The sequence below is a fragment of the Nematolebias whitei genome, chromosome 4 (assembly GCF_014905685.2).
Source record: "Nematolebias whitei isolate Nwh7 chromosome 4, NemWhi1, whole genome shotgun sequence".
In the NCBI taxonomy this organism is placed as follows: domain Eukaryota; kingdom Metazoa; phylum Chordata; class Actinopteri; order Cyprinodontiformes; family Rivulidae; genus Nematolebias; species Nematolebias whitei.
The window spans coordinates 13,124,143-13,140,695 of record NC_056501.1 but is presented as its reverse complement, the minus strand read 5'-3'; the positions used below and the strand labels follow the sequence as shown (position 1 = coordinate 13,140,695).

Below are 16,553 nucleotides of genomic sequence, written 5' to 3'. Positions count from 1 at the left end.
CGAAACGTTTCTAGAATTTTTTTTGCTTTGTTTTGCTTTTGTTTTTTGAATGTCCAGAGGACCAGATTGAACTTTTTTGGATGTTTATGTATACTTTTAACAACATACATTTATAAAGACTTCATGACCTACACAGGTATGTATAGGTTGATACTTTCAATTCTTGAAGCAAGGATAATCCATGTTGGAACATTCATCAAATAGGCAACAATGAATTGCATTCCAAGATTAACTTCTCTTAAGACAACATGCAGTTCGATTTTACTGCTCTTTGATTCCCCAAAGCAGCTACCTTTGGTTTTGATCACAGCTCTGCAAACTCTGACCATCATGGCAATAAATGTTTCAAGAAAGCTGACTGCAGTCTCTGCTCATGCAGTTTGAAGACTTTCTGAGAGCAGTTGTGCATTTGTTGGCTTCACATTTCGAACATGCTAGGTTTACGTCCAGTTACTGATTCCATTAGATGTCTGAAAGCACAATGTGCTTCCTTTGACCTAGCAGTTGGTCTAAACAAGTCAAAGGTCTGTAACATTAAAACCTTTTATTCATTCATTCATTAATTCATTCAGTCATCCTTTATTTATACAGGTTAATCTCATCGAGTCAAAAGGACTCATTTACAAGAGAGACACTTTTAAACAAAAAAACATAAATGAGGTACACACAACAATTTGAAAGCATTTAAAATGAAAAGTATATAAAATAAGTGATATAAAACAAGATAAAAAAAATGTAAAAAATGGTACTATAAACAGGTGCATGTCTGAATTGATTTTTGCATTGAACTAAACAGGTGTTTAAAACCCTTACAAAGGGAAAAGTTGACAATGTCAGATCGTTATGCAAGGTGTTCCAGGTTTCAGGAGCAGAGTAAGAGAAGGCCCTTTTGCCAAAATTGGTCCGCACTGATGGGACACTGCAGGTAATTATGTCTTGAGAGTGCACGCTGTAGTTGTGCTGCTGACGTGACATGTAAGAGGAGATATATGAACGTAGCAAACCAAGAAGTGATTTAAAGATGAAAATGTACCAGTGTGAGAGTAAAAACCTGTTTTGCATTAGCATTAGAAATGTTATCTCTATTGAATGAAGGTACATTTTTACCTCACCTGATTTAAAATAAATTGTATTACAATAATAATGTGTTATGTGTTGTCATCATTGTATTTTCCTATAAATGGCAAAATTGCTGGGATACACTCGGGTGGAGCAGTGGGCAGCTATCGAAGGTGCCAGGGGAGCAATTTGGGATAAGGTGTCCTGCTCAGAGGCACCACAAGATGTGCAATGACTGAGGATCGAACCTGAGACTTGGGGTCTCGAGTTGGCTGCCCTGCCTCTACCCCATCTCGGCCCCCTATAAGATGGGCGGCATGGCGTCTCAGTTGGTAGAGCTGTTACCTCTCAGCGAGAAGGTCGCTAGTTCAAATACTGGCCCAGGACCTTTCTGAGTGGAGCTTGAATGTTCTCTCTGTGTATGTGTGGGTTTTTTCCAGGTACATCGGTTTCCTCCCACAGACCAAAAATGTTAGGTGTGAGTGAGAGTGTGAATGGCTGTTTGTCTCGTTTGTCTTTATGTGACCCTGTGATGGACTTGCAACATGTCCAGGGTGTCCCCCGCCTCTCGCACAGTGATAGCTGGATATGGGCACCAGTGACCCCCGTGACCCGAAAAGAAAGAAGCGGGTAAAAATAATGGATGGATGGACAGACGGACAGACAGATGGATGGATGGATGGATGGATTATAAAATCTGATTATGAAGTCACTGAACAAAGCTACATAAACTGCTGGAATAATGCCAAAAAGCGAATCTCAAATGTTGTTTGCATGTAGTAATTAAAGACTAAAGCCCAAAGTCGCACAACTATGTAAAAAGACATTACACTAATGCTAAAAATTCCTGAGGCGGTTTATAAATCATCTGTGGTAAAATATACCCCAGATGGAAAAGAATATACCATTGAAATTGTATTCAAATGTGATGGAACATTGCACAACCCATTCTTACTTCAATTATGCTAAGAATGTGCAAATCCAATGACATTTGAGCAGTGAAAATTGTTTACTGTTGAATCCTTTGAAATGAGTGCTGAGAGCAGAATAGTGTGGCATGTGGCTGAACGGCTGTTTGAGTAGATTAAGAGTGCATTTGAATAAATCTTCTCCTGGTTTGAACTTTCAACTTTGCATTTTATTGCGGAGACTTGCAAGATACATAATCTTCTGAAACAAGTGTAGAGTAAATGCTTGTGTGAAAGTGCAGAGACTGGATAATAGTTTATGGACAAAAAACATAAACACTTTTTTTATGGGTCTAAAACCTCTAACAGGTAGTGAACATGAAACTATGACACACAGATTACCGTACCTTGGTCCAGTTGACCCTCTTCATAACAGTTTCAGGCTTGTACATCTTCTTTGGCTCCAGCCCATAAGGCAGCTTGACAACTGGCAATGCAGGAGGTGGCGGAGGTCCACCAGGGCCTCCAAAGGGTGGTGGAGGAGGTGGTGGCCCACAACCTGGGGGCGGTGGGGGTGGTGGAGGTCCTCCACCTGGAGGTGGAGGAGGTGGAGGTGGTGGTGGTAAACCAGCATGGCCAGGGACAGGAGGAGGTGGAGGAGGTGGGGGGCAGCCACCAGGTGGGGGAGGAGGCGGTGGTGGAGGTGGAGGTACCTGACCCCCTGGGGGAGGTGGTGCTCCAGTTGCAGCTGAGCCTGCAGACCTCTGTAATAAACAACGAAAATGTCAGAGGCAGCTTATCTCATGAGAGGAGTTATCTTGAGTTGATGCTAATCTGAATCCTATAATCTAACAAAACTGTAACTCCACAGAAAAAAAAAAACATGAAATAAAATGTGCAATTAAAAACCTCTTCAGCTCTTTCAAAATGCGTTGACACATTTCAGGACTGAACTTCAGCATCAAAGAAATGGACACACACGAATACAAATGGGGAGGAGTAGATAACATGGACAATTACTTCCTGAACTCATTTTTAAAGAAGAGCAGGAATAATTTATATTCAGTTTAAGGGATTTGTAGCAAAGTGTTATGATCACAATAAAAAAGGAAATACATTTGAACAGCTGATGGAAAGGTTTAGAGGTTTTTTTTTTGTTTGTTTAATCATTGCAAATAGATATTGAATTTATGTAAGTGAGGTTTAAAAGCTGTGTTCTGCACAATATAACATAGTTACGCTGAATCACAGAAAATGTTTCAACGGGTCATTTATTTTTTTCTCAAAAATCTGCCTTTTTTTATTTTTTCAAACTTGCACACTGAAGGCAAAAATTTGAGTAATGTTAAAAGCAGTTTATCTGATATTCCATTGTTTTAAAGTGCATAAAATGCTGCATATTAGCCAAAAGTTGGTCAAACATATTCATTACCCTCCATAATATTATACATTACATAGTATTACATAGTAATACATTACATATATAGTAATACAATACATAGTATTAAACAAACACATATTTAAAAACTGATAAAGATTGCAGAAACGGTTAAAAGAATTAAGTCAGTACGGCAACAGTTTTAATTTACAACTGATGAGATTGTTGCTTTCACATCACTTGATCATTATGCGCGCTCACAGTGGTGAGCAATTAAACAGTAAACAGAGACTTAATTTTCACCTAAATCATGCCAGCGCTATCAAACATTCTGCATGCACAGAAACACGGTGAGAGTCAACGATGAGGCCAATAGAATAATGTTTATAGGGGGAAAAATATGCAAATTCCACAATTACAACACCTCTGCTTGAATAGGGTTTAGATTAGATGTCGGCTCTTACCAAAAGGATTTCCACTTCTCATTTCCAAAACCAATTCCCCTCTATGTATATTTTCCCTAGTCACTTGATTGTGTGCGGAAAATGTAATTGGCTTCATATTTAAAGACATTACATAGTGTTTCATTACATAATGGCATCGACAGATTTCCTATTAGGGCAAAAATTAAAAAGGTGTTCTGCAAGGAGCGCCTCACACAGATTGCTCAGAACCCCTCACAGAAAATCTGCATGCAGTGATTACATGACTGTCAATCTTTTTCAAACTAATGTGAGAGAATAAATGCATATTAGCTGTTGAATGAGAGCATAGTTGTTTTCTCACTCAGGAGCCTTTTTCTCTTTATCCACATCTATCTGATCTAATAAATTATAAGCCCCATTTTTACTGGAATTTACATTGGCTTCAATACCAACAGATGAAAGAACAAATCATTGTTTCTACATCAAAGGTAATTTAAAAAAAGGGGTTATTTTTATTTTTATTTTATTTTTATTGTTTAAGAATGAATTAAATTGTTGCGTTTTGCATTACAGAACAGGTAGGCCATTTTTTTATTTGCACTCAGTGTTTAGGTGTGTATCTGAAGTAGCAAATGGAAGTGAAGTCACTGAAGAAAATACACACATTGTGTGCAGGATATTAGACAGAAAAGCCCATTTACTATTCTTAGATAAATATTTCTAGGATTTAAAAAAAAATGTCTGTCATACAAGTCCATGTTGTTCAGCCATTTTAGAGGCTTCTCAGATATTTTTAAAGAAACTTTAATTTACCAGAGTCCATCTACAGCTCCGTGAAAGAAGAAAATTGATCTAATTTCAATTCTAACGTATCCAATTTGGATATAAACTTTTCTGGACTCAAAGAGGAGGTCATCTGGGCTGCTAATTAAATCTGAATGTGATGGGATTAAATGTTTACCCGAACCTCATCTCTGACAGAAAATTTAATCACAAGTGTTTGTTTATGAAAATTGCATATAAACAAGTATGTAATTTCAGTGTGAGGTCAAAATAATTTCTTGCTTCAGAAACTACTTTTCAATGACATGTATGTACCATATTTTTTTTGCTGTATAAGTTGGAATTTTTTTGCATAATTTGCACGCCCTGCAACTTATAGGCCGAAGCGATGTATTTATGGATTTTCCCATATTTATAAACCATTTTTTGGCTGAGAAATGAACGTTTTCATTCATTCTGACTGGGGGGAAAAAAAAGAACAGAACGATTTTCAGCCACTAGATGGAAGCAGAGTAGTATTAGCAGGAAGGCATGCCGTTGTATCATTTAATAGGTAAAAGTGACTATAATGACAAATTCAAAAAAGTTCAAGGCAAAAACAATTGGACTTTTTTTTTTTTTTTAATTATACTTTACTTTATACTTTATTGTTTTTATCTTGAACTTTTTTTTTATTTATTTACCATGTCCTGGATGACTGAGAATCTTCACCAGCTATTAATGACACAATTGGCTTGCCAAAGTCCCCCCACCTTTATTATGCTCGCTGCTTGGAGCAAGTCAAACCAGTTGCACCGTCCGGAGAAATGCAGCTAATTTGACCATTAAAGTGCATTTATTAAGTAAAAGTTTAACTGAGACACAACTTTCCTATAATTTTGAGCAAACAAATAATTGTTTTTAGGTGTTTATATTGTTACATTTCGAAGAAATGCGGAGGCATGGCCCTCTGCGCATGCTCATGGCTTCCGCAAATCAGGTTTTGAAATACAGCTGATTTGACTGTCAAAGTGCATTTATTAAGCAAACTTTAGATTGAGACACACATTTACTATAATTTTGAGCAAACAAATAATTGATTTTAAATGTTAATCATGTTTGATTCTTGTTAAAGTCCTCCCGTGCACGCACCCGCGGCCACAATTTGGCGGCCAATCGATTTTTTGGCACAACACCGGCCAACATTTCCGGGTTCGGCCCACATTTCCGGATTGTCAGCGATGATGCGTGACAAACGCGTCAGCGTTGATGTATAATAGCCGTGACGTATACGGCGAAGCGACATATTTATGGATTTTTCCACTGTTTTAGACATATTTCGACTGATGCAACTTATAGGGCGGTGTGACGTGAACCATGGAAAATACGGTATATATATATATATATATATATATATATATATATATATATATATATATATATATATATATATTAGTGTGTGTTTTCAATTTTAATTTAAATTGTTTTAATTTGATGTAAATTTCAAGATGAAGTGCAATCATGCAAAAGCAACATTTCCGTCTAATTATTGGACTGTATGAAACGCACAAATCATTCACTTCTTTATTTATATACTTGGATTTGATTGTGATTGAATTGGTTCATGTCAAGGGCCACACATGCAAGAAGGAGACCCACCTTGGCTTCAAATTCCCTGATGAGTCTGTGAGCTTCTTTGAGCTTGTCTTTTTCAAAATCTAACTGTGCAGACACAACACGCACCACAGATACACACCGTGGGAACAGGCAGGCACAACACAGATGTAACAAAGAAGCACAAACGAAGGTGGGTTAGAAAGATGCAGAATAGGAACACTAGTAAACTTCAACAGGTACAGAACTCACAGCAAACACAATAAAGACAGAAAAGATGCGAGGAAAGGAAAGAGCAGGTCTCGTACACAGTTAATGACGATGGTAGTACAGAAATATATTCCTATTATGTCAGAATGAGCTATTTCATGTGCAAGAGGCAGAGTGTGATGTACTTTTACACCTAAAACAAGATGTAATCTATCTTCAAAAGAGCATCAGTGTAGCGCAGTGACTGCATAAAAGGTAGACAGCACAGCATCACTGACAGCTGGTGCACCTTAAAAAAAACCTTCTTCCATTTCCGTGTTTTCTTCTCTTCTTCTGGCATCACAAAAACACTTATCAACTTTGCACTTTCAGATGTGTGATGGGCATTGATTTCACTGCACAGTCTTTGTTTTAAAAGTGTACCCATTGTTGCTTTGATATTTCAGTCTGTGCAACCTTGCCAAAGTAAGAAAACAGGAATGAATTCTGCAGCAAATAAAATGTGATATTTTTCATGGAGTCAATCCCACAGAAAACCTCTTACTAGTATAGACTGTAGAAGCCTAAATATTTAATGTGCAAAATGGAAAAGAGATGGAAACTTTTGAGTGTGAGGTAATAACTTTTTATTTTACAAAAAGCTTTGAAAATAGAGTTACCGTGCAATGTATAAAGTAGGGAAGCACAATAATGAATATTTGGCCGAAATCCATGTTAAATGGATGTTAAATGTTAAAACTTATTTGGCCGATAAATGATACCGATATTTTATATACTTTTATATACTTTTCTTTGTCAGAACATAGCGCTCATATTTAGGCTAATTTGCTACAAAAAATGTGCAACAGCTGTAAGAGCTGGTGACATATATTCAGTAACAGCCATATGATATGCATAGCACTTTAACTTATATTAAATGAAAAGTGTTAAATGTTATTTATTAGCATCAGTCACCTGCGATGCTGTCTCACTTGTGGAGGCTTGTTCCAGGTTCCTAGCTGCAGTGTGGGATCCTCTGCACTCTTGTGCATGAAGAACAGACTTTTTAAGTTCAAAGTTTTTGTCTATCCATTGTGCCGTAAGACTAATCAAGCTAACAGGGCTAACACGACGTCCAAATGTCTGTGGTAAAACTCATCCAAGTGCTATTGGCTATTAGATTCCCAATTAGGTCGGAAATGATGGCTTGTAACTCGGGTAAGGCTACGTCAGAAAAATATCTCCGAATGGAGACGATGTAGAGAGGATCAACGTATTCCAAAAACCTTCGGAATCTGATATCCTCAATGAAAAAACAAACTTCCACGCTACCGACATTTTGACTTCTCTATCTCTGCCGTGATCAGATCATGTAGGCGCATGTGACGTAATCACGTTGTGCTGGCACTGCAGGCATCCTTGTCACTGGGTTGTCATATAAAAATAGCGTATTTGATATCGGTGATTTTTTTTTATGTAATGGCCGATGTCCAATATTTACCTTTAAAGTAAATATCAGCCGATACCAATACCATGCTGATAATATTGTGCATCCCTAGTATAAAGCTTACAGAATGTATTCTATATACATTACTCTGAGATTAAAAAATATCGACTTTCAGATAATAAACAAAACAAGCCAAAAATATTTTCTGCAATTATTGTTTGCCCTATTTTATGTCCTGTATTGATAATTAACTGAAGCAACAGTGTCTATGTCCTGTAAGGACACATACTGCATTTTATGTATTTAAATAGTAATTCAGCTCTAAGATGGACCCATTTCACAACAAAAAATCCATAAGTGGTTACTTTATTGTGAGTTCTGCTGCCTTTGTCAGTTTAGTCAAATTCTATACTCAGTCAAGGTAGATGGAAGTCTGGTTAAAAACAGGAAGAGAGGTCTACTACACCTCCAGCTCCTCTGGGGGCCATGCTGGGTCAGCTACAAGCTGGCCAGGTTGTTAAAACCTATTAATGGGATGGTGCAGAGTGTTCCAGGGAACCTCTGCAGTGCTACATTATTCATCACATCCAGAGCCGATTCAGTGAATAGTTTTCCCCTCTGCCTTGAATGGTTGCAAGCAAAAGTTTAGGGAATAGTGAATGAGTTCTATTTCTTTGTGATTTCAGTGTCCTTTGTTGGTGTTTACAAGCAGAACCTCCACTCTGCTCAACTGGGAGATAATCAAACAGACACATCAAACATGCTGCTTGTTAAAATGCCAAAGTTCTGGAGAAAGACTCTCATTAAACATGTTGGGTTCACAAACAAGGTGAAGAGAAGCAACTCAGACATGCATGTGTTTTAATATCTGACAGGAATTCAGTTACAGGGATGAAAGGTTGGGGTTAGCTGCAACTTGATTCATATTCAGCAAAACGGCAGCAACCGCACAGCTGCTTTGATGGACAAACTGAATTCATGTCCTCACATTAATTTGAAGGTTCTGCACTTTGACGGGTAACGACTTCTCTAACACTGTCATTTGGAGCCCAGTGATCCTGAAGCAGCAGAATAGCTGCCTGAGAGTAGGTTGGAACTGAACCGTCGTTGTAACAGCATGCCTTGAATCAATGTGTTACTAGAACTGAATCCGAATATAGAAATGTATTAAAATAAATAGTTCACAAATTGATTAAATCTTTTAAGCAAGGCACAGTGACTATATATATATATATATATATGCTAAAATGTAGTGCATGTTATTTGGCCTTTTTTGCCTGTTTGAACTTCCCATGCTCTGTTACACAACTTTTGTAGCAAACAAGTTTAAATAAGAGGGCTATGCTCTGACAAAGGAAAGAACCTGACAATATTTTTTTTGCACTTTTGATAGGAGATTTGATTTGATCATTAAGATCGTATAACCACGTACTGGGCTTCTGTTTTAAGTTAATTTTTAATTAAAGAAACTGTCAACTATATTAATGCACTACTACTTATGTGCTTTTTCACTTGTCACTTGTGGACAGAATGAGTATATGAGAAAATTTACAAATTTACACTGTTCAAATGTTGTCAATGTTTTAGAGAGATTAAATGTCATGAAAAAATTTGACATTAAATATAATCCAAACTGAAGTGTTACATAATGTTCAGTCCCCTTTTTGGCATCTGCATTTAGTAACAGGTCAACCTGACAAAGATCATGCAGAATAATGTAGTATTTTAATTTCACAGCAGAGAAAGCTGTTGTTTTTTTTTTTTATTTTTGTTTTTTTTTTTGGAATGTCCAGAGGACCAGATGTAACTTTTTCAGATTTTTCTACCTGGATTATTGAGCATGCATCAGGAGAAAGCTATGTAGTCTCTGTAGGTAGATCTAAAAAACAAAAAAACAAAAAATTGGGATTGGTATCGATTATCAGCCAAATAGGTTTTAACATTCAATTCAATTCAATTCAAAAATACTTTATTAATCCCAAAGGGAAATTATTTGTTGTTGTAACTCGTTATCCTTATTTCATTAAGCGATGTTATAGATGCTGATGGCTGTAGACAGGAAGGATCTCGTGTAAAGGTCCATCCCACAGTGGATCCTAAGAAACTGGCTGCAGATGCCATCCGATCCGTCCACCCAGACTAGGCTGGCCTCTCGGTTCTCCCGGGCTGCAGGACCACCTGAATGCCGGGCAGAACTCCTCTGAGAGCGATGACCACTCCTCCCAGCAGTCTGACGTGCTCCTCGTTGCTGTGGACAGCCAACTGTAGGTGCCGAGGGACGATCCTGTCCTTCTGCTGTCCTGAGCTGTGTTTCCTGCTAGTTCCAGGATCTCAGTGGTCAGGCACTCGAGCACAGCTGGCAGGTAGATGAGAATGCATCCACAGAACATCCTTTTCAACTCATTTGAGATTTGGGGCTGTAGTTGAGATATTATTTGAGCTTTTGAGATGTTAATCAGCTGCTGTTGGTTGTAGAAAACTGTCTTGTTGCCATGGTTACGCATCATAACAAATGTCCAAAACTAAAAAGTTTCAGTAAAAATCCTTCCAGCTGCACAGCATCTGATACCAGAGGAAACCACCATCCAAAAAATGTGATTTACATCTAGAAAAAGAGGAATTAAAGTTTCCTAAAGCAAAATCTCAGAATGAAAGTAACAGAGCTGCTCCAACATGCAGCCACCTTGAGCGGCGCAATTCTAGAACATACTGGCATATCGAATATCAACCAAAAATTCAATACTGTGCATCCCTAATTTGTTCCTTCTTTACTAGAATCTCGTCTTTTATTTTGTCTTAAAATGTAAAAATATCAATAAATATTTTTATTTATAATATATTATTAATATATTAAAAATTTATGTTTATGTTATGAGTGCTTAGTGTATATTTAGTTGATGTTTTTCTTAGTTCATATCTTAGATGTTATTACTGTTTTTCTTAGACATTTTATTGTTGGATGTAACTGGGACCCTGTGTACATAATTTCGCTCCACCACATGTACCACATGAGGTGCGAATGACAATAAAGAAACTCTGACTCTGAAATGTTCAAAATCATTAGCTATTTTTAGTTTTATAGCATCATTCCTACTGACCAGAAAAGCGTCCTCCATCAAACTTAAAGTGGTCTGCAGGCCACCAGTTGAGAATCACAGTTGTAGCAGATATTGCGGCTCTGGACACGTTTAATGTAGTGAACAAAGGAGCAGAAATGGCTCTTTTGATCGTAAAGGTTGCAGACCCCTGCACTAGATTACCATTAAAAATATTTAATAAAACTTGTATGTGTCCTGTATTTAAGTTCTGGATGATGCATTGGAGACATTCAGTGCTTGCATTTTGTGCTTCTTTAAAAACAAAAAATTGACACAAATAGAAAAATGTTGGAATCACCCAAGCATTGTTCTCTCTCTACACTAGCTGGTAATGTGCAACAACTGTCAACAATACTCGCCTACAAGAAGATGCTGAGAAAAAGGTATGAAAGTTTGAAAAATAACTGAAAACACTTGAAAAGACCAAACAAGTGTCACTAATCAATACAAAAAAAAAAAAAAAACAACTGAGAAGAAAAATTAGACAAACAGCAGAGAAGGCTTGAGCTTCAAATAGTAAAAGAATTAAATGTGATAAAGGATGAGTTGGAAAAAATAAAAAAATGTTCATGCATGACTTTGGCTAGAAGTACCCAAATGGTAAAAACTGACAGTATTTTTAGAGAGCGAACAGTAAGACACACCTAAGAACCTCAAGTACGCTCCGTTAGAGCTGTGAAATATCTGCTTCAACCACATATTGCAGGTAAAGTTATTTAGACTTTAAGTGCAAACACAAGCAACACTGAATGAATTTTGACATTTAAAAAAATGCACCTCTGACACAAATGTAGCTATACAATCTCTCAATGCTATATTATATTAAATTCCTAAACCAGAAATGCAAACTGCCCTTTTTATCCCAAGGTAGCACTAAAGTGTTTAAAATTGGGTTAAAGGGGAAATAGCAGACATTTTCAGTGCACAAAATGGAGGGTTTTGCATGGGAAGAAATGATGTGGAAGCCAGGAAAAGAAACGCAATCCATCTCAGCGATGATAGAATTTCATAGGAAAAGCTTCAATAGGGCAATTCTCTCTTACAAAGAGCTACAACTTAGGAAGGAGATTGACCCTTTATTAAATCAAATGCTCTTGCATGGACGATAACTCCCACTTACAGCACCTTCACATCTGTAAGTGGTGTGAAAAGATATCCTTCTGACCAAATCAGACCTTTTCTCAAGGTGCCATTACTTCTCAACACTATGATTTTTGGAAGAGAAAAAAAAAAAGGTGCATTTTCATTTGTGAGATTGTTGAGGGGGAGAAATGACATAACTGACTTTTTTTTCTGCTTTTTTGAGCAATGCATATTTTAAAGACCTTTTAACAGTTTTGTAGAGTGGTGGGATTTAGCTTTGTGGATTTACCTGGGACTCCAGGGCTTGAATCTTCTCCTCCAATTCCTTGATTTTTTCTTCTTTCTTTTGAGATTCTGCTTGGGCCTCCTGCCGAGCACTGAACTCCTCATCAAACTGCAAGAAAGAAGACAGCCATGTCTGCGTGCAGATAACAAATACGTACACGGATGTAAACGCAAACAGGCACATGTAGGTGAGCAGCAGGTTGTCTTCGGAGCAGTCAGAAGGCACATCAACAGAATGCAAAACACACCATCTTACACACTCAGGACCATTTCTATTCATAGCCTTTGTGGCCCTAAAGCCCCATTGTCCTTTGTCTTTGTTAAAAGTTTCCTTGTATGTTGATGGATCTAACCTTTGCAGAAAACAAGCCATGTCACAACAATGATTTCATTGGCCCAGCAGGATGCATTGTGAAATGGTGAGACTTGACTCTTAAGAAAAAAATATTCCAGGACCCCTGCTGTTGAAAAAGGTGTATACCCAGGCTCAATATATTTCACTCTTAATGTTATGATAAAGAAATGGTTTCAATGTTATGCTTTTAATGCAGGGAAGTAACTGAAAAAAAAAAACAATAGCTCAAATTAAAACAAACAGAGAGGGCCATCTTTGGATGCAGAATAGCATCAAAAGGTTCTACACATAGCTTAACTCTCCTCGGCCCAAATAAGTATACATCAGAACATCCCCATCGATTCTTGTAATGCTGATACGGATCATGTAGCGTCACAGCCAGGTATTGATCAGGGCATGCAAAATCAATAGCTTGTCTGAAAGCTCTGGAGAAGAAAAAACTTTGTTGATGGGAGTTGGCTTAAACCAAAGAAAATCTACGGGGGTGATTAATGTCGTACCTTTTTGGAGTATTCCACAGCCTTCTGCTCACTTTCTTCTACTTTGGCTTTATCCACACACTGATCTGAAAGTTAAGACACAAAACACTTAAAATACTTTGACTTCTAAGATATCTTGAGAAATTTAGTATTAGACCTGGATCATATTTTCAAAATGTATGCGACTGTGTATGAATTAAATGTCATTTTGGACAAATTCTTTGGGCAGAGAGGTTTTTAAATAAACCTAAAAATTAAATAATGTCTTGTTTCATTGTTTTTCATCACAAACAGCATCCATTACTCCCCAAAGTATCTTTATAGAGTAAAGGCACTTAATTGTATCCTAAAGGAGTCATTTTAAACCTAAATATTGTGAGTTATTCAGACTACTTACAATTAAATGCATAAATCTACACCTGAGACATTTTCTCCAGCAGTTACCCTTCATTGTGGCTAGCAGTTAACTTAAAATATCTATTATTAAACTGGAATGAAAATGGCATAAAGGAGACTATTGAAAAAAAAACTGAAACGTTCTCTGGACATGTTCGGTAAATTACACAAAAACTCGATAAGTCCTTTATACTCGTGACTGATGGATCATTAAACAGCCAGAAAATACTAAGCTTTTCTAAAAATCCCTTTATTTACAAATCATTGTCTAATAAAATGAAAATCTGAAGGATTTTTTTTTTTTTTTTATTATTAATTATTATTTTATTTTTGTTGTTGTTGCTTAATCATGGCTGAGTTTTGGAAAAGGAAAATCAAACGTACGTCTAAAACCCCAAATATTTTCTTCCTTACAGTTTTTTTTTTTATTATTATTTATTTTATTTTTGAGACCATGAATGTTAATGTCTTGCTTGCTTCCTTATCTTGGTCTCTGGGAATTCTCGTTTTGTGATATTCTCATTGTGCAACATGCACTGTTGTTTGTCTCGTTTGTCTCTATGTGTCCCTGTGATGGACTGGAGACCTGTCCAGGGTGTCCCCCGCCTCTCGCACAGTGACTGCTGGACATGGGCACCAGTGACCCCCACAACCCTAAAAGGAAGAAGCAGGTAAAGATAATGGATGGATGGATGGATGGATGGATGGATGGATGGATGGATGGATGGATGGATGGATGGATGGATGAATGGATGGATGGATGGATGGATGGATTTATTTCTTTATTTATTTAGGTGCTTGTTTGTTTGCATGTTTGGGATATCTCTGAAAACATTGTTGTAGTTGATGTGAACTTATAAATGTTATCAAATAGATCTTTGATTTTCCACAGTTCTTCTCTAGCAGCAATTTAAAGACTGTGGCAAAACTGCCACAGTCACAAAACAAACAAAATGTTTATTTATTTATCAGTTGTTTAATATGTGTTTAATATTTATTTATTTTTATTTGTGTTTAAATTGTTTGAAATGAAGGAAATAACTAAGACACCGTCAGGTTGAAAAAGAGATATTTGGCCAGTGTGTTAAAATTAAATACATCATAATATTGTTCACAGTTTTGCTCAAATGCAGCGAGGATGACGCTTGTGCCCTGTTCACTTGTTTGTCCTTTATTCGTTGTATGATTACACAATGTGCACCATATTTTATTCTCTTCAAAAACAATTTAAACGTGACAATATGAATGCGGAAACTAAAAAGTCGAATAGGACAAACATTAAAGAACCAAATGTTTCAAACACCTAAGTGCTGTGTTGCATTTTTGTAATAAACATGAATAAAAATATAAATTTTATTACAGAGCGTGTTTTCTAGAAATATGTTTTGAAATTTTTAATGACCCTTTGCTGCTAAGGTGAAAAGCAGTAGAGACACAAAACGATGTTTATTTCTTGCCCGTGTGGAAAATATTATCCCCGTTAGAAATGCAGTTCAAATAAACTGTTTCTGTATGATTCCACAAAAACAAAAATAATTGAATAAAAAGGTCAAAAATGTTTGTTCATTAAATGAATGAGACACAGGGGATGACATAGACAGGGAAATCTCACGGGATCCTTTTATGCTTTTCTTTCTTTATAAAGGTGTTTCAGAGGAATATCTCCTGAAGCACAATTAAAGAAAATATTGGTGACATGAGGCAATTTTAACATGTAACAATCTTCACTGTTTTATTAAATTCACCAAAACCAGCTTTGCAAATAAAGGTGGCTTTATGACCCATAAAAAATAATAATAATAATAATAATTAAAAACAACCTGTTTAAATGAATTCTGAAGTTACCAATAAGATGTGTGAAGTCCACATCCAATCGTTTGCTGTAGCCAAAGTCAGGGTCCGTCCCACTGCGGTGCAGAACCACCTGAGCCACACATTCTTCTATCACCTTGTAGTACTGAGGCCTGCGAGGTCAGGAAACAAAGCAGGACAATTAGACAAGAAAGATATGACTGACACAAACCCCACGAGGCTAATTAACCACAAATGATTCTTTTCTCCAAGCCAGAGGTCACAAAATGCTATGTCAAAAAGGGTGCTGCTGAAGAAAATAGGTACCCCATTAAACGTGGTCACTTGTTCACCCCATCATGAAATTAGCAGATTAATGGCTACACAGAACTCAAGCATGTGATTTGTCTGTCCATTTCAAGGTGACTGACGGTAGTCAAGGCTACGCTTGCCCTCTTGCATAATTTGCAATCTTCTTTGCCAATTAGAGCAACCATAAAAACCCAAATGTAAATCCAATCAGTGTAATGTGTGTAATTGAAAGCACAATGACCAGGAAAACATGTCAGCCAGTTAGGAGTGTGACTGAGTGCTCGTCGTCAAACAGGGCATGTGATTCAGCCCGAGAGCCCACCGCCACCGCGCAGGTTGGTATGTGACCTTTTCTGTGTAACATTATCAAGTTTAATTGCAAGTGACATTTAGCAAATACAATGTCGTCTTAAGATGAGCTTCAAACTGAGAAGTAATTATTTTCTAACTATGACACAGACGACAGTTTGATGTTCAAACTTAAAGCAGAAATCACTATTTTCTATTCTTCCCAAGACTCAATTTACTGTAACTCACAAGTCAAACTCTAAAACAAAGCCGTAGATGTTTTGAAACGGTTTTAAAACGATGTGTTAATCTGACCCACGTAAGTACTTTATATCAAAAATTAAAAATGACGTACAAGAACCTTTATATATATATCACTCAACGTCATGAAACAGTGAAAACAGCAGGACCATTCTGGTGTGTCTCCTCACAACACTAATGAAAAAACTACACTTGAAGACACAAACTGACAACTCTGATGCAGAATTTATATTTGCACAAAAAGGGCAGAAAACAGTAGGACACTATGCATGAGTAATAAATATAAACAGAGCAATGTTTGTATGAAGGCTGGCCTTTTTTTAATTTAACTTTTGGTATACAGTTAGGTCAAAAACCTGGTTTTAATTTAAATCTTTGTGAATTGTTTTACTGGGATATATGTACACATTTGTTGGCCATTCT

General features: G+C 36.9%; 1 protein-coding gene across 1 annotated transcript in view; it reads right to left on the bottom strand.

The window, feature by feature from the left end:
- Positions 1-16,553, bottom strand: part of diaph2 (diaphanous-related formin 2) — a 461,650-nt gene that overhangs the window by 294,255 nt on the left and 150,842 nt on the right. The window contains exons 15-18 of the mRNA XM_037675202.1: positions 15,324-15,442; positions 13,104-13,168; positions 12,253-12,357; positions 2,375-2,731 (exon numbers count right to left, since the gene is read on the bottom strand). Of these exons, the coding sequence (XP_037531130.1) occupies positions 2,375-2,731; positions 12,253-12,357; positions 13,104-13,168; positions 15,324-15,442 (646 nt within the window). The remainder of the gene's footprint in view (positions 1-2,374; positions 2,732-12,252; positions 12,358-13,103; positions 13,169-15,323; positions 15,443-16,553) is intronic.